The sequence below is a fragment of the Tachypleus tridentatus genome, chromosome 9 (genome assembly GCF_004210375.1).
Source record: "Tachypleus tridentatus isolate NWPU-2018 chromosome 9, ASM421037v1, whole genome shotgun sequence".
NCBI classification, from domain to species: domain Eukaryota; kingdom Metazoa; phylum Arthropoda; class Merostomata; order Xiphosura; family Limulidae; genus Tachypleus; species Tachypleus tridentatus.
The window spans coordinates 30177197-30203946 of record NC_134833.1 but is presented as its reverse complement, the minus strand read 5'-3'; the positions used below and the strand labels follow the sequence as shown (position 1 = coordinate 30203946).

Here is a 26750-nt window from a genome sequence, read left to right as displayed (position 1 = left end):
CTGTATTGATCATGAGTGAGGGACCTTCGCTACATTCAGAACAGGTGTGCTCTTAACCCTGAACTTAGTCTCTATATCAAGGATGGAACTGTGCATTAGTGACCAACACTATAAGCCAGCCTCAACCAGATAGATGAGGTTTCACTACTCCAGGTTGGAATTAAGGGGTACTTGTATGCAGTACCAGGATAAATGGCATATTGACATAGGTCGAGAGTATTACAAGACAACTATCACCAAAGACAGTTGAGTGAGGTATAAGAAACTGGATAAAGTGAGACAAAAATTCAGACTAATGCTTAGATGGGCAAAGAAGAAACTCTGGTGATTCAGTAATAGTTATAAGTAGCAGCAGAGGTAAGTATGTCTTAGAAATACTGCTCTTTATACTTACTTGAAAAGTACAAAATGAATAAATTATGCATACGTTTATTAGCTGAAAGAAAAATATAAGTTATTGAAATTACTGATAGTTATGATAGTTAACTAAAGTTTGTAACTTAAAATATTGCTAGATTTTAATCCCAATGTTTGTATGTATGTAATACTTCAATGACTGCATGCACACACACACATGCTAAAATGTCATGGTCACCAAAGAAACTCTTCTTTCAGAGAAACAACAAAGATAACACAGAACCTCATCAGCACTCAAACTTTACACATGCAACAATGGTAATAGGTTCCCCTTGTTATTTGTAAAGACTATGATCCAAATGAAGTAAAACATCCTTAAATGTGAAGATGTAAAACCATCTCAACTGAATGTTTATAGGTGTGGACTAACTTGTCAATCATTTAGATATCACAATTAATCATCAGACACCAGAACTGTATCATAATGAACTGAATGGATGAGACTGACATTATTTTATAACAGTGGATTTATTTAAAATAAACATTTTGAATATCACTTTCAAATAAAACTGTCATTAATGAAAACAGCAGAGCAAAGGTTGTCTTGGAAGTAGTAAAAATGAGATTAAGGCATGTATTTTTACAAAACACTTGGAATCCATTCAACTCTTAGATCTGAAGATATTCAAGTTTTCTAAAGCCTGCTAAACTTTGAACAAAATTTTTTTTAGTGTATGTGTGTGTGTAGAAGGTTACTCTTTATATAAATTAGTTTGTTATAATGTAAAAAACAAGCCACAACAAAAATAAACAAAATATGCTGCACAAATTGAAAAATTCCCAGGGTAACTTATTTTTGTTACAACCTGTTTTTTTAGGGTAAATTTTATGATCACACAATATAGTTTGTGCCCTGGGATCCTTGTGATTTTGTTTACTTAACTTTATCAAAGTGTGTTATTTTTCCCTATATATATATTTTAAGAATGGCATTACCAAACCAGTTCTAACTGTTTGGATTATTTTCTACCACAATGCAATGATTATAAAGTATGACACATGTAGGTATAGATAGACAAACACCTAAAGAAACAGAACACAACAAATAAAAAATTCAAAATCAAAATGCATTAAGCTTGCAGGTTTAATATTACTTATCATTAACATAAAAAAACATTGAAATGTATTGTTAATATTCTATTAACACAGAGTTTTGGGTCAGAATTATTTCTGCTTCATAACACAAAAGAAGTAGAAGAAACATCAACTATCTTGAAATGCATTGTACAATGTTTTTCAAGCTAATTATATGTGAAAGCAAATTTTAAAGGACTTTCTGAGCATCTTAGTAGATTTAACCATATTCTTTTAGAAAGGTAAAAATCTACAAAATGAACCAATTAAACATAAGTAAATTTCATTGAATTTTAACCAGATATGATGTTGAAAGTTAGATGAATAAACTAAAAACCATACTAAAGAAATAACAACCGTTTGAGTAATTTATAAAAACAACAACAACAAAACACACCAAGACTTATAATCACCTCAACACTTGTAAAGGAGGTTTACTATCACTTGACTGGTAACTTAACAAGATCCTTCTCGAGCCAATCTTGAGGCCATGAAGATTAGAAACTGCAAACTGTGCCTCACGAAGAGACATCACCCTGACCACAACCTTTAAGCTCTTATCTTCCAGCATCCTGAGAGAAAAGTGCATGACCTACAAAACATGTTTTCTATACATATACTAATATATTTTAGGTTTATCAAAACACACTGTAATTACTGATAATACAAAGTGTTGACTCTGAGAAATCAATAAATATATTCAACCTTACTATCAAAAATATTGTTAACAGAGGTTAGGGTGCTAATGATGATTTAATGTAATCTAATTATTACAAGTTTTATTTTTCTGAATCTACTATCTATAACATTAAATGTTTCTAGTCATGTTTATTATACTGAAATGTGCTCATTATTGCATTTTTGCTTTGAGCTTTGTAGTTAGTTTACTTTTGATCAGAAAATTTTAAGAATCCCAGTCATATATTTATATGCTGCTGTTAAACTATAATTTCAGTGACTTTTTTTAAAATAGTGAAAACTAAGGGTGAAGTAATTTTTAACTTCTATATTACACACTTGAATCATTGTCTAAAAGTTTATAATAAATGTTTGAGTTAGTTTTAACCCTAAGAGAGATTTCACAATATTTTACACACTAATGTACCAATGGCTTTTATTATTTTTTAAAATTATCTTTAATATGTTTTTCAACCAATCTTTAGAAAGTGGTGTAATTCAACAACTGTCATATGATTTCTGAAGTTTCTGTTTGCCTGTAGGCATTAAAATTATAAAAATATTTATAGTTGAACTGCAACATTTTTACTAACATGAAAAAATGTTGTCTCGTTGCAGAAATTATAAGAACACGACAAATAACATTAAATTTACCAAACAGATTTAATATTTTCTGATTACAATGATTTTCACTAATATAACCATGGAGGTTCATCACTGAACCCACATCAGATTTTAAACATTCTTATCATTTATTTTAAACAAAAAAATTAATAATCTTTGATATAACAATAACTGATAATATTCAACCTTTCCTCATTAACCTAAATATAAGTTTCCTGTGCATGTTAGAAGAATGTATAATGGAATTTCAATTTTACAATATTTGTTACATGCCATAGCAGAAAAGGCTTTTTTTTTCTCTTTGCCATCAGGTCATAAGGCTAGCTTGACTATAACATTCAGAGTTCTAGTTGAAAGGGTATTCATATCAACCATTTACAACCTAAAAAATTTTCACTATAGAAAAACCTTAGACTCCAACTAATATGGTGATGAACATGTCTGGTCACCAAAAAAAAAAAAAATCACATTTAACTTAGCTTGTAAACAGTACAAAACCTAGCCCTAGCCACTATGCTTGTAAGGTCAGAATAAATAGATAATTTATGACTACCATTTCTTTTCTGAATATAAAAAGCCTTAAAGGTAAAGGGATGAGCAAACATCTGGGTAAAGTTATATTCATCTAAGGATTTACTAGAAATGTTGTGTTATATTTATCTAATGATTTACTAGAAATGTCTTGTTACATTCATCTAACGATTTACTAGAAATGTCTTGTTACATTCATCTAACGATTTACTAGAAATGTCTTGTTACATTCATCTAACGATTTACTAGAAATGTCTTGTTAGATTCATCTAACGATTTACTAGAAATGTCTTGTTAGATTCATCTAACGATTTACTAGAAATGTCTTGTTAGATTCATCTAACGATTTACTAGAAATGTCTTGTTAGATTCATCTTACGATTTACTAGAAATGTCTTGTTAGATTCATCTTACGATTTACTAGAAATGTCTTGTTAGATTCATCTTACGATTTACTAGAAATGTCTTGTTAGATTCATCTTACGATTTACTAGAAATGTCTTGTTAGATTCATCTTACGATTTACTAGAAATGTCTTGTTACATTCATATAACGATTTACCAGAAATGTCTTGTTACATCATATAACGACTTACTAGAAATGTCTTGTTACATTCATCTAACGACTTACTAGAAATGTCTTGTTACATTCATCTAACGACTTACTAGAAATGTCTTGTTACATTCATCTAACGACTTACTAGAAATGTCTTGTTACATTCATCTACCAGAAATGTCTTGTTACATTCACTAGAAATGTCTTGTTACATTCATCTAACTTGTTACTTACTAGAAATGTCTTGTTACATTCATCTAACTTACTAGACTTACTAGAAATGTCTTGTTACATTCATCTAACTTGTTAGATTCATCTTATTTACTAGAAATGTCTTGTTACATTAATCTAATGATTTACTAGAAATGTCTTGTTACATTCATCTAACGATTTACTAGAAATGTCTTGTTACATTCATCTAACGATTTACCAGAAATGTCTTGTTACATTCATCTAACGATTTACTAGAAATGTCTTGTTACATTCATCTAACGACTTACTAGAAATGTCTTGTTACATTCATCTAACGACTTACTAGAAATGTCTTGTTACATTCATCTAACGACTTACTAGAAATGTCTTGTTACATTCATCTAACGACTTACTAGAAATGTCTTGTTACATTCATCTAACGACTTACTAGAAATGTCTTGTTACATTCATCTAACGACTTACTAGAAATGTCTTGTTACATTCATCTAATGACTTACTAGAAATGTCTTGTTACATTCATCTAACGACTTACTAGAAATGTCTTGTTATATTCATCTAAGGATTTACTAGAAATGTCTTGTTATATTCATCTAAGGATTTACTAGAAATGTCTTGAATTGGTAGTTGCAGTTCTGTGCATTTTTTTTTAGAAACACTGGCCATTACATAGGTAAGTTTTATTTACATGAAATGAAAAGTGTAGACATTAAAAAGTTACTTGTTTAATCCCTTTAACAGGCTTATATCCTTGATTTTAATGTGTTTCCTTTATATAAAGCTTGACCCCTGATGTACAAACATCAAGAGAAGAAGTAATGGATGGTATTTTGGCCAGATATTAAATATCTTGTCAAGTCCTTTATGTAAACAACACAAATATCTTATAATCAAACAGTTGATATATTTATCTAAACAAAAGGCTTCACAAGTTTCACAGGATGCTGTAACAATGAAGCATAGCATCCAATATAAAATTAAATATGAAGTTTTGGGCAATAAAGATAAGCTATAGACAGACCAGGGTACAATAAGAATATTTCAACATTGGATAATTTAATGATTCCAGGTGAATAGATGTAGACTATAGTTGCCGTGATATAGTGGCAATAACATTTTTCTACAAAAATGAAAATGTTTTATAAATAGTCTTTTCTATACCTGTCTAACAGCTTTTTAAAATCTCAATATATAGCATCCCTGCAGTATATGTATATACAAATTGCAACATGTCAGCAGGTGTTGATTGAGCAATACGTGTAGTCAGAAGTCCAAAAAGTCAGGTACAGTTCCGTCATTGTATCTCAGGACGGTTGGTATGGGTATTAGCACTTTTACTAATAAAACAGAAAGCAACATTTCAACTATCTTAGGTCATATTCAGGGTTTCTCGTTATAAAGTGTTTTGTCATTTGCAATGTACACAATAACTTCCAATTCTTTACCTTAGCTATTAACTGCTGTCAGTAATATTAAATGTGATTCTATAATAAACTCTGTCTTCATTGATTATCACGTGACCTTAAAAAACTTTCCACGTGTAAAACTAATTATAGTTTTATGTAACTAACTTCTATCTCTTAAACTGGTAGGATTTCGAGATATCACTGTAATTATGGACAAAAATATCACTAACATAGAGAGTAAGTACCCAACTGAGTAAACAAGGTACTGTATTCTTTATAATTAAGAACAGTGTGTTTAACTAGCTACACACATTATTAGATGGGTTCATAGTTCTGAGCAGTGTTTTAATCAGAATGTAATATTAATTAACAACAAAACATAAACATATGGATTTACAACATGCTGTCAAACACATTTCTGGAACTTAAACTGATCATACAGTAAGATAAAAACTGCAAGATCTAACAATTAAATGAGAACTTGAAATATGTATATATAGTTACCTCCTCATAAGAGATAATGGGGCAAATATTGTGAAAGGTTCTAATAATGCTACATTATCAAATGAATCATGTGTATTCCACACATTAGAACTTGTAATTATGAATGCTCTTGAGTATCAGCAAACTATAACTGATTTTATAACAATCACTGTGTAAACTGTTACACATTTAAACTATTTGTCTCTGAAATTTTCAATATTAATATTTATATAAAATTGCTTAAATATGCCTTAAGAGAAACTTGTATAAAGTGGAATCCCACATGCTCATGCTTCCTCATTAAAAACTTTAACAAAATGTAAATAAAGGAGCAACATACCTCTACGCCACCAAGCAAGTGCATCCCTAACCCAGTCAGTAATCAACAGTCCCTACTTGAAATATGTTTGAAACTGTTACAGTTCTTTGAAGAAACTACTGTAAACAGCTCAACAGACTAATAATTTCACAATTAACCCAACTAACCAGACAATAACTTTACAGGAACCTATGTTTCCAATAAGAGCATGATATATATTATTTTATCAAGTGTTTATTTAACACATTATAAATAGTATTTCAAGATTACATGTTAGTACAGAGTAGAGAAATATAACAATGTAACATGTACATTCTTAGATCATATCTCACCTTAGTATACTCTTGAAAAACTGAAAGAAGAATATTTCTCATTTCTCGTACATCAATGTTTGGGTCTAGGTTATTAACATGAATATTTCTCATTTCTCGTACATCAATGCTAGGGTCTAGGTTATTAACATGAATTTCTACTTCTGGTTCATTTGAATATGATGATGATAATGCTGACAAAGTAGGCCTTGTTCCAGTTGCTGGTGACTCATTAAATTCAGAAACTTCAGGTAATGAAACACAATTACCACTCATCCTTTGATTGCAGAAGATGGATCGCCCTCCTGAATTCTGTGCCACATTGCTTAGATGTAGTGACGAATTTGGAGCACTTAAACAATGCGAGCACAAACAAGCAGGCAACGAACTACTGCTAGAGGCTGTATCAACATGCTGATAAAAGCCTGCAGAGTCCAGAGATGATGATGCTCCTGAAAAACAACTTCTCCTCACAATTGGCGATACTCGTCCAATATTTTTGTTAGTATTCATGAGTTTAGTCTGTTTAAGCATTTTCTAGTTGAATAGTATACTTTTCTTTGTCAAATTTTAGTAACAAAATTAACATTTTATATACTTAGATGTTCCATAATGATTTGCAGCTTCAAGTCTATATTTACTTGCATCCTGGGAAAAGGGAAACACTACAAAAAAAAATATTACATATGTGGTACCATTGGACCAGGAACAACAATTATTCATCAAAATATAAAAACAGATTTATACCTATTATGAAAAATTAAACCAAGCCCTCTTTTAACTATGTTTTTGGTATTTCAGCCTACAAAGCTGAGAAACAGAAGATTAACTAAACTGAACACTACAGATTTTATTTGTTACACAACAATGAATTCTAATCAAGTTGTAAGTTTCTGCAATAACATTAGATGGTTTCAAGTCATATGTTGAATATATGTGTGGTATTATATCTTGTTATATATATATTTCTTTTTATAGAAGGTCCAAAAGTGATATATTTAATGTTTATGTATATGGCAACAACAAGCACTTAATACTATATTTATTGTACAGTTCATATTTCCATGTAACACAAATGCTACAATAAATGAACAATAATTTACTGCTGAGTACACAATGTGTAGTGAAATTGTAATTTTTAAAATTATATAAAAACTAAGTGAATTTGCACTATAATATCTCATTTTGTATCAGCAGACAAATGATATACAAAGAAAATACTTCACTTTCATAAACACTGTATATAGTCACATGTAAATTACTATCCAAATTTAACATTCCAATATAATATTCTCATACTCAAAAGAACAATATATATAATATATTATTAATATATATATATATATATAATATATTATTAATATATTGATTTTTATTAGCTCTACTTCTGATTCCAAATTAAATTCTATGTAAAATTAACTTTCTAAAGTTACTCATCTTCTGTTTTACCCACTCATAACAATATCTTTAATTTTAAATACAACATAAAGTATATCCATGTTCCATTTCTTAACTATAATACATACTTTATTTCGATATGAAAGAGTTCAATAATTCCAAAATGTTTGATTTTCATCCATATTATCACGTTCACAACAAGTAATGAAATTTAAAATCGAACCTCTTGTCACTGTTGAAATAGAATGTTACTTAAAATACAACTAATAGTAAAAGTAACAGCTGAACATATAGGTATATATATATATATTTATAACTATTATCAATAACAACGTCTTAATAATAATAATACAGTATATGTAATAAGATTATGGATGAAAGTTATAATTTACTTAATTTTAAGGCTTCCTTTAGAGTTTAAGTCACGTTAAACATGTAAAACTAATTGCATTTTTAAATTAAAACTCCTAATTAAAGTTTTAACTAACAATTTTATGGGTGATACATTACATGTTCTGTAGAAATGGTAATTTTGTGAAAAAATGAAAATCATCTCCAGCTTGCTGAACTTGTACTCACAACTCCGTAACGTAGTTATAAACACTGACCGGAACCATTCTACGGAATACGTCACCGTACCCGTTCCTCACTTAACTAAGACACCTTTGGGCTTAGTATATTGACACCAAACTTTTATAATTTTATCTACTCGTCAAACGTGTTCTCAATATAACCACATAAACAATGATTTTTCATGAAAAAACAATAAAAAAAACTCATACTGTCACAAAACAATTTCTTCATGGTTAATATTTTAAGCTAAGTGATTAGATAATTTCACCAAAAGCAATTCATTATATTTTGAGGGTTATATAAATATATCTTATCATACTGAAAACAACCGTGTGCTCAAGTGCTTAGTTCATTAGAGAGGGGAAAAAGCTACAGAAACAGCTATTGTGGTTTCCTTTCAGGTGGATCAACCTTCTCAAACTAGATTTGGGCCAAGAGAAAACTAGTCACCAGCCCTGGAATGGCCAGGTAATTAAGGCACTCGACTCGTAATCCGAGGGTCGCGGGTTCGAATCCTAGTCACACCAAACATGCTCGCCCTTTCAGCCATGGGGACGTTATAATGTAACGGACACTCCTGCTATTTGTTGATAAAAGAGTAGTTCAAGAGTTGGCGGTGAGTAGTGATGACTAGCTACCTTCCCTCTAATTTTACACTGCTAAGTTAGGGACGGCTAGCACAGACAGCCCTCGTGTAGATTTGCGAGAAATTATAAAACAAACAAGCCACCAACACAACCCAGAGATTTGCTGCAGCCCAACTGGTTACCATTCCCTAGCCTTCCAGGTCATGGAGTACATCTGACCTCAGGGTCTGCTCACTGAATACGCACCACAGAAAATACAGGGTGTTCGGAAAATCACTGTGCGCTTATACAGTCATGTGAAAAGCCTGTATATTTTTGTAACATTTTTGGATATATAGATATTTAATCTCGATTTTAACAATGCTGAGAGATTATAGGAATATAACTAAACAATTAAAACTGAAAAAAAGACTTTTCAAGATCTTCTGTAAATGTAATTCTACAAAAATGCATATTCTAACTGAGGAAAAACCCTAACCCCTAATAGCTAGTGTTACCCCTTTAGCTGAAATAACTGCAGTGAGACGCTTCTTGTAGCCATCTACCAGTCTCTGACATCGGTCTGAAGAAAGTTTGCCCCACTCCTCAATGCAGAATTCTGTCAGTTCTGAGATGTTTGAGGGGTTTCTTGCATGTACAACCCATTTCAAGTCGCCCCACAGCATCTCAATGGGATTAAGATCTGAGCTTTGACTCGGCCATTCCAGGACTCTCCATTTCTTAGTTTTTAACCAGTCCTTGGTGGATTTACTGGTATGTTTTGGGTCATTGTCGTGTTGCAGGGTCCAGTTCCGCTTCAGCTTTAATTTTCGTACAGATGATCTTACATGATCTTCAAGCACCTTCTATACTGTTTGGAGACTTCTTTTAGCATCTTGCGGTCTGCTCTCGGGGTGAACTTGCTTGGACGACCAGACCTGGGCATGTTGGCAGTTGTTTTGAAAGCCCTCCACTTGTTGACTATATTCCGGACAGTGGAATGGCTGATTTCAAACTTTTTGAGATCTTTTTAAATCCCTTACCAGACTCATAAGCTGATACAATTTTCTTTCTAAAGGCCTCAAACAGCTCTTTTGCTTTCACCATGGTGCTCACTCTCACTTCAACAGTTAGGAGCACACCAAACTAAATGTCTGAGGTTTAAATAGGGCAAGCCTCATTCACAATGCTGAGTAACGATCTTCTAATCATGTGTACCTGGTGTGATACACTTGTGTGTGAGTTGAGCCATTTTAAGTGGGAATAAATGTGGGGATGTCCTAACTTTTTCCTCAGTTAAAATATGCATTTTTGTAGAATTACATTTACAGAAGATCTTGAAAAGTCTTTTCTTCAGTTTTAATTGTTTAGTTGTATTCCTATAATCTCTCAGTATTGTTAAAATTGAGATTAAATATCTATATATCCAAAAATGTTACAAAAATACACAGGCTTTTATGGGGTGTCCTAACTTTTTCACATGACTGTATATTTATTAACAGACATGTTTCAATACAGAATACAGGAGGTAAATATGAACGAAAATTATAAACAATGTTAAAAGTGACATCAATACAGACCTGGATCCTTCTTATTTTGTTTCTAAACACCGCTATCAGTTGTTGGCTTGAAATAGATTGAATAGACATATGATTACAAAACTGCACAGTGACTTTTCGAACACCCTAACTAATCAACAAAGCCTAGACTGGGTTTCCAGTATCAGCTGTCCGATCATAAAGTCCAGTATAACCAGAAACAAGCAGTGAATGCTATAGCAAACGCTACATAAATCTAATGGATCCCAAGTTGGTTTTAACCACCAGCTTCAGAAAGTACTGAATTCCTCATTTTGCAGTGAAGAATTCAACTACCAGCTCAGCTTTCACAGGGCGGAATGTGTATGTACCAATGAAATGACAAGAATGAGAGGTTAAATTCTTGGTTAATACGGAATCATCGATAGCTCTCGTAACTCATGATCTTTCAAGCTCTCTCAGTGAAAGTACTTCTGTGGCCAATGTATACCGACGTTTTTTGGTAAGTGGTGATAGATTAGATCAGGGGTTCCCAAATCGTTTAGACCTGCGGAACTTCACATGAGAAAGAAAAATACATTCCGGAGCCTTAAAAAACAACTTACACTAAAAATAGAAACAATCGGTCACTAGTACCAGACGAAGTTTACTTCAAGCTTTTAGAATATAAATTTATTAAAATATCAACATTTAAGAAAACATTTTTGATTCTACTTACTTATTCAAAAATTTCTGCTTCCAAAATTTATATCAGTAAAAGTACAGTGTTGTTGTGGTGGTTATCTGTAACCGCAAGTCATCTTCAATATTTAGCCTGTTTCTAAATTTGGTCTTTGTAGCTGTATACAGCGAAAATGTTTGCTCACAAAGATATGTTGTTGGAAAACGCATCAAAATTTTCAAAGCTCTGTTACTTATTTCAGGGTATTCCATGGCCATTTGAATCCAAAATTGTGTAATTTCTTCCTGCTGAAATTTTGTGTTCAGGGTGTAATCAGTTGAAAGTTCTGTAAGCTGTTCTTTCTCTTTCAAAGGCAGATTGTTTGTATTTTCAGAGTCAACAAAGGGATTTTGAATCCACAGTAATTTTTCTAACTGATGAGGGAAGTACTCCCCAATTATTGTACACATATCAGATATGTTCTGCTAGACTGAAACTTTTGCATCTTCACTTAAGGAAGTTTCATTCATAAGTAAAAAAAAAATCACCAAGATTTTCGAAGCAGTCAAGTTCTTCCATAAATATACATTCACCCCAAAGTTTTAGCTTACGTTGAGGCGCTTTCATTTTGCTCTGAGCTTTGAAGTACATTACTCTGATACCCTGCATTGTAGCATTCACTTCATTTAAATAGGCAAATACGTCCGAAAGGTAAACCACTTTCTGTATCCAGCATTTGTCCCTTAATTTGTTTGCAAGTTCCAAATGGCATTCAAATAAAAAGAAACCTATCTCCTCACGCAGTTTGTAAAACCGAGCAAGCACTTTTCCCCGAGAAAGCCATCAACTTCAGTATGAAGCAGAAACTTTTCATGCAAACTTCCCATATCCTCACAGAGTAAACTGAAGATCCTCACATTGAGTGGTCTTGATTTTATAAAATTAACTATTTTTATGACATCACCCAATACCTCTTTTAAGTCTTCTGGCACTTGTTTCATTTCAAGTGCATGACAATGAAGACAGCAGTGGATACTCTCGATGGCCGGGTTTTTCTTATTTATTCGTGCCACTGCGTCTGAAAGTTTTCCAATCACAGCTGCAGCTCCATCAGTGCAAATACTTAAACAAAGCTGTCATTGGATCTCATGTTGTTCCATAAATAAATCAATCAGTTTAAATATTTCTTTGCTTGTTGTTTGAGTATGCAAAGGCTTGCAAATTAGCATGACTTTTTTCAAAACTAGCTTCGTGAATATAGCGAACAAACAAACACAAGCAACATCGCATAACCTGCAACATCTGTTGATTTATCCATCTAAAGCGAAAAAGTTGGATTCCGTATCACTCGTCTTATTAACTCCGTTAAGCAATTTACTGACATATCCTTCATTCTTCGAGAAACCGAATTGCCAGAAAGGAGCACTGAATTAATGTTTTTAAGAAATTTCTCATCAGTTGTGCACTCTACCAAATCTTTTGCGCATGGTTTTATCAAATCTACTGCAATTGTATGGACTTCATCTCCTTTTCCAATACGGTAACTAACATGATATGAAGCAATAAGAGGACCTTTGTTGTCCTGATGAACAAACGAAGAAAATGTAGCTTTCCTTGCATTTAACCGCAAATACTTTTTTTCGAAATACTCGGAAGTTGGATTTTTTAATTGGGGGTTTTTGGTTTCTAGATGCCATTTTAATTTTGCTGGATGCAAACCACTGTTAGTCAACACATTCAACATACAACCCACTAGGTCCACCTTCAATACCTGTCCATATTCAATAAAGCTTTCATCATACTTTCTTTTATTTCTTGTTTCGCTACTTCTTACATCATCCTGCGTTTAAGTGTTTGCACACGACAATAACGCCGATGAATTCCTGTTAGGTGTAAGCCTAAGAATATTTTTTTTTTTTTTTTTTTCAATTTCGTGTAAAATTACACCCCCCTACGTCCCTAGAGGAAAGGCAACCAGCTAGTCATCACCACCCACCGCCAACTCTTGGGCTACTCTTTTACTAACGAATAGTGGGATTGACCGTCACATTATAGCGCCCCCACGGCTGGGAGTGCGAGCATGTTTGGCGCGACGCGGGCGCGAACCCGCGACCATCGGATTACGAGTCATACACCCGTAGACGTCATGTTTAATTTTGTTTCATTTCGTTCGAGATTTAGATGCACGACAGATCCAGATTAATATTTTGTTATCTGGTTTAAAATTTTCTGTTAAAAAATAACAAAAAAATTGTGAAAATAATAGGTTACCCTTTTCCTTCAGAAAAATATATTACTCTATCGACCTAGCTATTTTTCCACAAATCTTTATTTCTGACTTCGTTGTGACGACACTTATTTTAGGTCAGCATGTCACTGTATGATAAAACTGAAGTGCTTGAACGAGTTTTCATTAATAAGTTATTCTATGTCCGTGAAAATACTTTTGAAAGATACAAGAAAACGTTTTTTCGACAAATTAATAATTAGTTGTCAACCTTATAAGTGGCTGAATATCAGTAATAAATGTGATATGAGTAAAAATCTTCCAGGTGGTTAAGGCCCTCGACTCATATTTCGAAGGTCGCGGGTTCGAATCCCTGTCACACCCGTGGGTGGTGATGACTAGCTGCCTTCCCTCTAGTCTTACACTACTAAATTAGGGACGGCTAGCACTGATAGCCCTCGAGTAGCTTTGTGCGAAATTCAAAAAACAATGACGTCATGTTTCATTTCGTTCGAGATTTAGTCTCTAATCCAGATCTGGCTTTTAAAAGACACTTTGCATCACCACCTATGGTTGACCGATGTTCCATACGAAAATTACAAGGCTATCTTGCATCTCCAATGACGCATGTGCTCTTGAGATGGTGCCACATCTAGTAGCAACCAGTAGTGCCACTGTCAAAGCTAAATGAGATTGTATTAATACTTTCATCGGGAGAACTTCCCCTAAGCTAAATAAAATCGTCTGGCGTTAGACAGAATAAAATATTAAAAGGTCCAATACGTGATAAACGTGTTATTCTAAAGATATATTTTACTTTTTACTTTTTTGTACAGCATATTTTAATTCAATTTTATAGTTTTAGGAAAAAAAATAAAACATTCTAAAATTTCCTCGCGGAGCCCCAGATAACTATGACGGAGTATAGTTTGAAAAACCATGTATTATATAGTACAGGAGAGGGGATCTTTAACTCCGTATAGAAGATGTTACTCACAGAACGAAAGTAGTTGTTTATGATATAAGATCTGGAATCAGCATCCTGTAGATGGAAGAAATGCAGAGATGTTGTTGTTGTTTTGAATTAAGCACAAAGATACACAATGGGCTATCTCTGCTTTGCCCACCACGAGTATCGAAACCCGGTTTTTAGCGTTGTAAGTCTGCAGAGATACCGTTGAGCCACATTTGTTCTCTAAACGGTCTAATGCTCTGCAGAAAAAAAATTTAATTATAACCAGATCAAGCCAAGGAAAAGTGATGTCCCATAATTTAATTTGAACAAAGTTTAAAGTGTTGGTGTTATGTAATACAGTTATAGATTATATGCATGAAACCGTTTCTTGTCCATAAAGCTTGGATAGTTATCTGTCCACTTAGATTGTTAAATATACAAGACTGTTTAGTGTAAGAGTTATTAGTTACTTTATTTTGTGAGTTAATGTTTAATGATTATTCATTTTTCAAAACAAGATAGTTAGAAATTATTTCAAAGGCAAGAGTTATAACAAGTTTGATTGTCTAACTCAGTATGAGTCGTACATGGTGTATGTGGTTTAGGTGTTGTAATATTGTTGACCCCAAGATACTCGAACCTTCGATATTTTTCTCGCCATGTGTAGTAGTGGATTTAAGGCTGTGTGGGCCCAGGGGCTAATAATGTTTGTAAGCCCTACATTCCACGTAATTTTACATAGAATAAATTTATCAATGGGTCCTGAGTCTGAGCCCCCTCTAACCCCTACCTAAATACTACACTGACCAAGTGAATATTGTCAGTCACGTAGTTTATATATGGAAAGTTCAAGGCTTCAATTAACAAGTTATATACACATTGATGATGGAGCAAAAGCAAGTGAAGTGAAAATAAAGTTCAGCCAGTAAGAAATTAGAAAACGTCAAGTCAGTCAGCGTGTGAGAAATTAGCCTTATGGGGGATATTTTAAAATGAGTTTCAAGTTTAATAGAGATAAGGAGAATATCTTGTCTTGTCAAACGGTGTTGTAAAGTAATTGAACCAGTATGTGTGGACTTTGACGAAAATGAGACAATTAGTTCACGATATAACTGCGGTAACATGAGGTAGCGTAAGTGAGTTATTCACTGATACTATTTTCTCACAGTAGAGAAAAATAGTTCATCTTATCAGTTGGATCCTAAAGTAATTGAATCAGCCTAAATGGGCTTTTGACAAGAAAGGATAACTACTTAGAATTTTATATACAATATTATATTTTGTACATACGTTTGACATGTTTTGAATATATTATTTAAAAAAAAAAAGTGGATAATCTGCTATCATTTAATTGTTCAAATTTATCTCCAACAAGTCACAGACAACTACTGTAGAAGAAACTCAGCTCAACCTACATACTCAAAACTCTGACAGAGATAAAGTTTTGATATTGCTTTGTAATTATGGGTGTTTAGCTATCCAGTTGTGTGTTAGAATGACTACAACCATGGTAAACGAAGAAGAAGTAATCAGTGCCAGAGGTAATGCTAAAATGGCATCTATTGCACAATGGACAAAAGTAAATATGCAGCTACCTACTCATCTAAGATCATTAGCTGAAGATTTTACTAAAAAGTTAGACACAATACATCAAGTATTTGTGCTCAGATGACTGATTGGTTTAAACAACAATCATACAACATCTTACAAATATATATGATGCATATATGATTAAACAACCAACATTCAGGCTTCCTTGGAGTACTAGGGATGTCGTCAGTGCTGAAGTACAGTGAATGTTAATGGAAGGGGCCACACAGTCTTCAGAGAGTGCTTGGTTTTCTTCTGTAATGATGGTCAGGAAAAAGGAAAGTATGCCCAGGTTCTGCATTGATTTAATGTTTGTGATGGTAACTTACACTATTGCTTTCCAATACCATGAAGATACGAATGTCTAAATGCTGAGGAAGGGTCTTAATTGGTTCAATATGTTAGGCCTAGCATCCAATTACTGGCAATTCGAGCTAAATAACACTGCAACTAAGATTCCTTTTCATACAAAAGGAGTCTTTTTATGAGTTTTGCATCACGCCACTTGGTCTGTATGGCACGTTTGTCACTTTTGAGAGGCTAATGGAACTTACACAAGGGATATTGGAATGGGTGAAATGTGTGATCTACACCCTTGTGCAAATTAATTGAAACAAATGGTCATTTTACAATATTTTCAGCATGGCTGCCGGTGTAGGCTTGCTGGGCCCGCTGATTTCCTTTAATAGTCATTTATTCACACAGACGGCGTCATTAGCTGTGTTTTGCAGTACGGTCGGTCTATTTTTGGGATATATGACGAAATTTTGAGGAACATTACGTCATTCGAAATTGCGTTAGAAGGGCAAGGAGACCAGCCAAAAAACAACTTCTTACTAACTCAATGAAGAAAAAACGGTATCAATGGGGTCTGAAATACAAAAACTGGACGCAAGAACAATGAAGGAAGGTGTTATTCAGTGACGAGACTCATTTCTTCGTACAAGGTCAAAAAAGTTTGCATGTTCGCAGATCTCCAGGTGAGAAACTTCGAGAATCTCACATCAATCAGTTCGTAAAACATCCCTTGAAGAAGATGTTTTGGGGCTTTTTCAGCTACTATGGCGTCGGAAGCTTACATATCGTAGAAGGTATGATGCGAGGACCACAGTACATCGAAGTTTTGCAGAGAAGAGTCGTTTCAGAATTGAAAAAGAGATTTCCAGATGGATCTGGCATTTTTCAGCAAGATCTGGCTCCGTGCCACACATCGAAACTTGTGAAGAATTTTATGACTACAACACGAATAAAGGTGCTGGACTGGCCTGGAAACTCTCCGGACTTAAATCCTATTGAAAATCTTTGGGCGATATGTAAAGAGAGACTTCGGGGAAAAGACTGTACTACGAAAGATAAGCTAATTGAGGCCATAATTGAGGTGTGGTACCGCGATCCAAAATTTAGCAAACATTGCAGTCAACTCGTGAACTCGGTGCCAAAGCGGATTAATGATCTTCTGGAAAATAAAGGCGGTCATAACATGTATTAATTTGTGAGTAATTTTTGATTTTCAGAAATAAAACGCAAAAAATTGAAAAAATCGTAATTTTCCGTCTTGTTTCAATCAATGTCTTTGTGTTTGGTCACATATTCAGATTTGTGGCTGAAAACATGAAAATGCTATTCCAGTGGATAGAAAAAGGTAAACTTGAAATTTAAACTAGTAAAATATGTGTTCATATGTATGGGAATTTCATTCCTCAGTCATATTCAATGTGTGTAAAGAAGATTACATGGTCATGTAAGGGATTAATTTATAAACACACTGAAAACCCATATCTATGTTAATTTTTGACGCTTAATGCTACACAAGTGGGTTTAATCAAATGTGGTATATAATACTTTGATTTATTTTTAAATGTTATCAATATTTTAAACGTTGACATCCAAAGCGATTTGTGGGAAGGAGCAAACAACCTTGGCTCAGCAAATTAATCAGCTTACCCCTCATGTAGGCGGTAATAAAGGGTGCAATAAAACTCTTTACAGCAACTAAGCAAAATTATATAGAGTCGTTAGTCAAGAGACTAGGTGAGCCTTAGAGACATCTGGGGTTGATCAATCCATAGTTATTTTTAAGGACACATTATGTTGCTATATTGAGATTAACTCACCCGTTAAAGGTTAGAACTAAATACGTACTTTATGGACACTGTAGACTTTTGCCATGATGATGGTAATATGTTTACCAGAACTAGTTATATTAAATAATTTCACTTATTATTGTGCTAAAAAACGTCATTTTGTTTAATAATTGCTACTATTAATTGATCAAACCAGTAAGACAGGTATATGCGCTTGTGATTTTAAAAATCACGATGTGTGGTGTAACCTATATCTAGAACACAAAATGAAGTCAGCAATGGTTTTCGTAGATGTCAAAAGTTTGTGTCTTGGAAACCATCTATTTTTTTTTTTTTTAGTAAACCTGGAAATAATTTTTCAGAACCATGTTGGATCTAACGAATGTTTGACGAGTTGTAAAGCTGTAATTTTGTTTAAATTCGAATCTTTGACTATGCTAGATACAAGAATATTAATTACAAAATCATTTCTACTACAGGTATCGAACCGTTATTTTTGTTATTATGAGTCCGCGAACTTACCGTTTAGATTTAGTTAACCAAAGCTCATTTACATGTATAACAGGAGAGAAAATTTGAAAATATTGTATATTTTCCTTACATGTCTCTAGCATTATTTACAAAACTCACATAAATCGTTATTTTTACAGTTACAATTATAATACATCAAACTGAAAGTATTTGTTGCCATGTTACATGTAACGGTGTGATAGTTTCTTTATAATCGCTTTATCAGCGACATGTTTTAAATATATTGTATGTCGTATTTAGAGCTTATGAAAAAAAAATTGCAAATATTATTTTATGTTAGTGTAGCGAGAAGTACGATTAACATATACTCATTTGATGGTATGTTACCATCGTAAACAAATTTCTAATTATTAGAAAGTACCAAGTTACCTTTTCTGAAATGTTAACAATTCAAAACATTTCAAATTCAATAGCTAATAATATCACTAGATGGCAGGTCATACTAACAAGCTTTTTGAGTTGGTTGTTATTAAATTGCGTTTGGTATATTATATCGAAATTAAAAGACTGTCTTCCAGTGTTGGTAGTAGATGTATATAAACTCCTAATTGCTGTACGAGCTTATATATTCAACTTATTCGATCAAGCATGCGTAAGCAGTTTAGAATGGAATATTCATATCTAAGATAAATCTGGAACTTCATTTATTTATATTATTGTAACTTTGTTCTTTCTTTGACAAGTTATTTTAAATTAACAGGTGAAAATAATTCAAAGCTTGGTCTGAGGGGAAGAGGTCATCTCTGTACCTGGCCTCCCCAGGTAATAAACACACCTAAAGACCCACACAGATTTTTTTGTTCGTTCAATGCTCAATACACGTAATAGAGAAAATAGTTGCTTCTATTTTCACTTTTTTCCTCATATGCTTGGATACTGTTGTAACACATAGGCCATTTTTACAAACGACACTAAATGCACCGCACTAACCTGACAAAAAATCAATTTACTTGTACAAAGTAATTTAATGAGCATTATAGCTTACAAAGACCAAATACTTCACGTAAACACTCTGACTGATTAATTCTACCCGCTCCAACAAAGCAAAGCTCTTTAAACTAAAACAAATATAACCCTTTATAGCAGCAAGAAAACAACAGTTAAATATACTCACACAGTGGATCTATAGGGACAAAATACACACGCATTACATATATATATTATTCACACATTTATATATTAAGAAAAGTACATATGCACTTCACAAAGACGTATAATACAGACATTTCACTAGATCATGATAAATGACATTGGTTTAGTTCATCAGGATTTACAATAATATTTAGTCTTTAAAGGATAAACAATTTTCATTATAAAATTGAGACACATTTTGTTTTTCTTTTAACTACCTCAGTAAAAAAAAAAAAAAGAAGAAGACTCAAACTGACTATACTGTGATGACTCCAACATCTCCTGGAAAATCACACCAAAATAACCATCTTTAATAACTTGTGTATCCATTAAAACACTTTCTATTATATATAAGCGTGACTTATGTTGTAGAAAAGTCACCTCCATAGATATTAGACGGGCTGAACGCTCAGCTGACACCATTGGCTAAATGTTCCATTCCTGGGAGTATTAAAAGAAACCATAGGCAACCTTTAGAAGAGGCCCTGCACCTTTGAAGCCCCTACTACTCTACTATGCTAGTGTATTGTCATCAAAATTTGATCCTAAGATTGCTGAAACCCTGCAGTGCATCAGTCGTCAATCAAGATATTACGTTCCGTGGCTGCATGATGGAGACCTTTGCACATAAATGAAGGGAACATTATTGGCTAGTTGATAAACAAGATTTAGAAGTGTCTCAAATTCGATCCTTCATAGCAAAATTCCAGATTGAAAATAAAAAACTGATGAATTCCAGTCAAACAAAAGGTCAGCTAGTTATGCATGTTGAAAGGGGTTCATAACCACTTGGTTACGACCATTACTCTTTTCCAAAAACTACCTATAAAGTCGAATAAATACGTAGATTTTCTTGTTCAAATGACACTTTTATAAGGTTTACATGTGCTCATGTTCTAATTTCTTATGTCTCTGGTGCCGATGAACTGATAGCTTTACAGGATTATTGGGTCTCTGTATAACTATCACCTTTAGTCATACTGCCTCCTATTGGTATTTCCGTTACAACAAACACCACGCTTACTATAAAACCAGATCCTTCACACATACCCTGACCTAAGTTAGGTGAAATTAACCTTTTGAACTTTCACAAACATTTCAATTGTCTCTTCTTGAGGATCTCCTTACATTTAGAAGTTGAGCACTAGTAATGATGTTACCACATGGATGCTACTTTCTGTTTCTCCTCCTAATACACTTTCACCCTAGATTTTCATAGCTCTTACGTTTCTACTTGTACTGAAAAAAATGAAAGAATTTTTATATAAAATTATGTGCTTTCCTATATATTTCAATCCGGATGATTGAAAATATTCTATCACAACTATTGCGATTTTTAAGTTATTGTACGTGAATTTCATATCCTACTGACAACTTCCCTTGTTCAAACATTTTGTTTAAAATAATAAAAATATTCTGTGCATCTCTTACAGCAGAAGAGAAAGTAAAACCATCTTGCATCAAAAACACGAAAAAAAAAGACAGATAAAACAGGGTTTTCTTTTGAGTGTAGCATGAATATCATTGTTACTCTTATCCTGTCACAAACATTCGTTACCTGCCAAACATTTTAATTAAAAAACTGAAACATTCTCTCACAAATGTTAAAGAAAATGACATGTATATTCAAAGAATATCTTACGAGTCTGTAGTCACAAGATTTTAACATCCTGATTAAACCTTTTGTTTCCATTTACACGTAACTCAATAAGTATGCTTATATGCAATTGGTTCGTTAATATTCTATAACACTTTTGAATGATTTTGTGTATCGTTTCTACCTTCATGTGGGACTAGCCCAACGTATTTACTTAAAGATGTATATTTTCATATATATTAATCTTCATTACAGATTGTCACACGTACTAACAGCTTAACAAATTACTTCTGGTTCTCAGGAAATTGTATTATAATTGTCTCGGGTAATTTTCCAAGATATGATTTGCAAACCTGCAAACCATCAAACTGGAGCATTTTTCTTTTCGGGCTTTCACGAAATAAATAATCACAAACGGAGTTTGAACTGAACTAAGATTTTTCAGCTAAATATTTCTCCTAAATCAAAATTAACTATTTGAACTGTTACTTTAGGATATACCAAGGTATGCTTATGCAAAATATACCTCTCTCATTACATATTAGGAATTACACCAGCAACAAAAAATCTATCAAAGATTATAAGGTTATTTTCACGGAGACGTTACTAATCTGCTAGATCAGGCGACTGATTCTTATGAAACATTGGACAAAATCAATCAGTAGATTAGAAAGCATCTTGATCGTGTTTTCGAACTTATGATTACGATTTCTGGTTATGTAAACTGTAGATGTATTAGGCATTGCATATAGTGGCACCAACTGTTCTAAACTGTGTTGACCAAGAGATATTACCCAATATACTATGGTTATCTTTTGTTGTGAAACTCTACTCAACAGTTCAGATAGTACATGTTGTTTAGTTCTTGTGATTAACAAACCACCTTAGCTTCATGGCAATCGTATGAAAATCACAAATACAATTTAGTGTATTCATGTTTCACTGAAATCTCTTAATAGCTTGGAAAACGAGGATCACCACTTCCTTTCCTTTATCAGGAGCTCAGTAAGAAAGAATCAAGATGTCCTTTCAGTTAGTAGTTTTGAGCTATTTGACTGCCATAGCTGTATTGTTAACCAATAGTATCTGTTGAAAGTCCACCCCTGGCTTGCAGGTGAATCTCATCCTCGAACCTGGTGCTCCCTGGTTAACAGTGAACATGATTACTCTCAGTTCTTTCCTCCTTTTTTCGAATGCTTGATTGAACCAAACACTAAGTCATACAGATTCAGTATCAGGTATTGCACTTTGTATCCCTGAATACGTTCATTCTAGATAGCGACCTTCCTAAAAGGATTAAAAAAGTGATCCACAAATTTATTTGCTGTATTCTGTTGACGAGAAAACTACTTAGCCTTATTAACATGGACCTGTTATAAACCTTAACCCCATGTCCTCGTGGCCAGCACAAGTCTCGAACATTATAAATATCAGGGGTACAGATAGATAGGGTTCTCATGGATCTTAATTCTTTGACAAGTGTTTGGCTCTAACCTAGGGTGGTAGAACAAAAAGGTGTTCTAGTAGCTTGCTTATTAGTTCTGATCGACTCCAAACTCCATATTTGTTCATATCCCTATCTGTAGTATAATTCCCAGCTTGGAAAGGCTTATCACAGCCCCATCACACTTCATTTCGTCGTTTGGTAACTACCGTTACACCTGTTGGCGGGATGACTCCAGCTGGTAGATGTAGTACACTAACAGTCGCTTTCCAATGTTCTTGGATTGTTTTGACAAGAGTGGAAGCTGAATTCAGCTCTAGCTGAAATAAGTCTAAAAGTAGTGTACAGACTTCTTCATCCAGTCTCAGACTCAACAGTGGTGTACAGACTTTTTCATCCAGTCTCAGACTCAACAGTAGTGTACAGAATTCTTCATCCAGTCTCAGACTCAACAGTAGTGTACAGAATTCTTCATCCAGTCTCAGACTCAACAGTAGTGTACAGACTTTTTCATCCAGTCTCAGACTCAACAGTAGTGTACAGACTTCTTCATCCAGCCTCAGACTCAACAGTAGTGTACAGAATTCTTCATCCAGTCTCAGACTCAACAGACCCCCCTAAACGATGTTTCTTAGTTCTTGTTTCCCTTGCACCGAGGTTGACCCCCAAAGAAGAACAGGATCAACAGGTTTGAATTCTTCAGATGTCAGAATTCCACCCATCTGCTTAAATCACAGCAAGACTAAAGCCATATATCTTTCTAGCAGTAACTAAAGTCCAAGAAAAAGATTTATCCTAGAAATGTGAACTCTCTCAGGCGATTGTTTTTCTCCGGGAACTAATTTCCTTCTAGGTTATACATTCTTTTAGTCGTTGAAAATGCCATTTCTCAAATTAAGAAGCCATTTTAAATTTAATAACCAAATCGTTCAAGTAAAGGGAAATAGAAACTTCATCAGCTAACAGAAAACTCTTCAATAACAAATATCTTGAGATCATAGCATAAAATCTTATTGTTATCTACCCACTTTATCTCCTCCACTGGTACAGATTTAGAACTCTAAAATGAGGGGTTTGCTTCCCCTCGGTGTTCTCAGCAGATAGCCTGATATGGCTTTGCTATAAGTAAAACACACACACCCCACTCTGTGATATATTTAGGTGATCTGAATTAACGCTTAAGCTTCACCATATAAATACACAGATCAGAAAATTAATTCAACATAAAAACTACAGAAAGACATTTAAAGTATTTACAAACTGACACTATGCTAAACAAAATGAAAAATATTTAATAAAAGACATGTGTAACATAAAATCAGTGTGTGTACCTGCTTACAAAACAAAGGTCTCAGTCAGACTATAGCATACGAGATTTCATACATCTACCTCATGTTATTTAATCCTAGCTTGACTAAGTTTAGTTAAAATTCCTCACTTTGCCTTTCTTTCTTGAGGTTGAAGAAACCAATATTAATAGTTTTCAAATAACGATATTACGTGACAAATTATTCTCAGGGTACGTGCTTGAGACATTAATCTTTAGGTCCTACTTGAACAACCATTAAACAACCTTACAAGCTTAATTAATAATAGATGTTATAACACTAGGAAAAGATTAGAAGTTCACTTATATTCAGCTACCATAACCCATCATCACGCTTCTTGTATGAGAGCTCTGCAGTATATCGGCTAAAATACCCATAACCCATCATCACGCTTCTTGTATGAGAGCTCTGCAGTATATCGGCTAAAATACCCATAACCCATCATCACGCTTCTTGTATGAGAGCTCTGCAGTATATCGGCTAAAATACCCATAACCCATCATCACGCTTCTTGTATGAGAGCTCTGCAGTATATCGGCTAAAATACCCATAACCCATCATCACGCTTCTTGTATGAGAGCTCTGCAGTATATCGGCTAAAATACATTTGTTTGAATGATGAGTAAAATTATTTCACTGCATTTTGTCCAATCATCTTTTTTGTTCTAAACTTAGTCAAGGTCAAATAATTCAACTTCACTTTGTAATATATTTTCTGTCAAAAATCGTGTTATTCTGTGGCTCCTAACTAATTAATTTAAAGGAAAATCAGTGCCCCTGAGAAAACCAAACATACATTGTATAGTGAAATAGTACTTCTTAGCTCAAAAACGGAGGTATGACACTTTCTTTCTGTCACTAATTTTTCAGTTATTATTATTCAAACTTTTCCTGTTTTATCTCTCCTTCAGCTGTTTACTGGAAGGTTTACCTGTTCTACCTTATCGACTACCAGTTTCTGTGCCTAAACCCAGCTTTTCAAGAATGTTCATCATTTCCTTGCAGTTTAGTGATGCATCTTTCCAGATGAACACTTTATCGTCTATTCAAGTCTTCAATGAGATTTAATTCTGCTTAATGGCACCTGAAATTGTTGTCATTGTCATAACATGTCGTTGCTTACTACTCTTCGTCATCACATCCCATATTGTTCTCGGCCATCAGGTATGGCGTTGAGTCCGCAAATCTGAAGATACACTTTTTCAAGGATATTTCACACTTGGGTTAAGGTCATAATTGGATGATTCGGTGCACAGATGTGCAGGACATGATTGCCATCGTGACGATACTACCTGCAATAATACACTTTGCTGTCACATTCCATAGTGTCCTCAGCTACAAAATCTGGTTTTGATCATCACCATTGTACTTTGTTGGGCTTGATGGCTCCTGAATAATTTCTGATCCCTTTAAATTGTAACAAAATGCCATCGTTTTTACAACAGAATACGTTATAAAGGCACGTGCTGAACTTTATCCAGAGCGTGTATCTCAACCTTTAGTGACTACAAAACATCCTCTACGATACCAGGACTTATCCTTCACAACTGAATTGAAATCATTTAATAATCCCTCCAGTAAATATCAGAACATTCAGGCTACTTGCTCCCACAATAACTGTTTTATACTGCCCCATATGAATTATAACTGTTTGAAGTCATATTAGAAGATTGCTCAGATAAGTACCTTTCAACTTGTTGGTTCCAAGTAAGGGTCTATATTGGTAACATTGCTCTTACCGTGACTAACAAAAGCTCTAGATTCAAAAGACTGTTTTCCCTATTCCTAGCCATATTCTCAGACTGAAGCTTCACTACCACCACAGTTTTTTTCTTCTCCATTGTAGATTTTACTTGGTCTTAAAAAAGTTAGTTTTCATGATATCATGACTTACAAAGATTTACAAGCATTATTTTACCAGAGTTTATTTTGAAAATCTGTTCAAAATAAACTCTGTAATAAAAATAATTTGGTTGCAGCACTAAAATGTTATTTTTTAACCTGTATGTAGTATTTTTTGGGTTCACTGATATCCAGCAGAAGAGTCAGAAGTTCTTACAAAATGCGCACTCAGGAAATCAAATACAGTATAGAAAGTACATGAAAACAACCAAACACAAGTTTAGCTTCAAACACAAAACTTCTTTACTTATCAAACAGTTTTGTTTGTTTTGAATTTCACACAAAGCTACTCGAGGGCTATCTGCGCTAGCTGTCCCTAATTTAGCAGTGTAAGACTAGAGGGAAGGCGGCTAGTCATCACCACCTACCGTCAACTCTTGGGCTACTCTTTTACCAACGAATAGTGGGATTGACTGAACATTATAACGCCCCAACGACTGAAAGGGCGAGTATGTTTGGTGCGAACTGGCATTAGTGAAATTCCTAATTGTTTCAGTCTATATATTACCACAATAGTTTTATGGTAAGAAGGTACGCTATGCATTTCCTAACTTCCTATTTTAATATAGAAATTCTATATGTATATATATGTAGTCTCATTCTGTTAAGTTTTTGCA

The 26750-nt window shown here is 33.7% G+C and overlaps 1 protein-coding gene across 6 annotated transcripts in view; it reads right to left on the bottom strand.

Annotated features, from left to right (window-relative positions):
- LOC143224964 (meiosis regulator and mRNA stability factor 1-like) overlaps positions 1–8662 on the bottom strand; it is a 40278-nt gene extending 31616 nt beyond the window's left edge. For 2 of the 6 annotated variants that reach the window (XM_076453513.1, XM_076453514.1), the window contains exons 1-3: positions 8517–8662; positions 6630–7273; positions 1905–2083 (exon numbers count right to left, since the gene is read on the bottom strand). In XM_076453513.1, the coding sequence (XP_076309628.1) occupies positions 1905–2083; positions 6630–7142 (692 nt within the window). In that variant the 5' untranslated portion in view covers positions 7143–7273; positions 8517–8662. Of the gene's footprint in view, positions 1–1904; positions 2084–6629; positions 7274–8516 lie in introns of those variants that run through there. The other 4 variants (XM_076453516.1, XM_076453519.1, XM_076453515.1 and 1 more) reach the window with 3 other exon arrangements.
- Positions 8663–26750: the final 18088 nt, after the last annotated feature.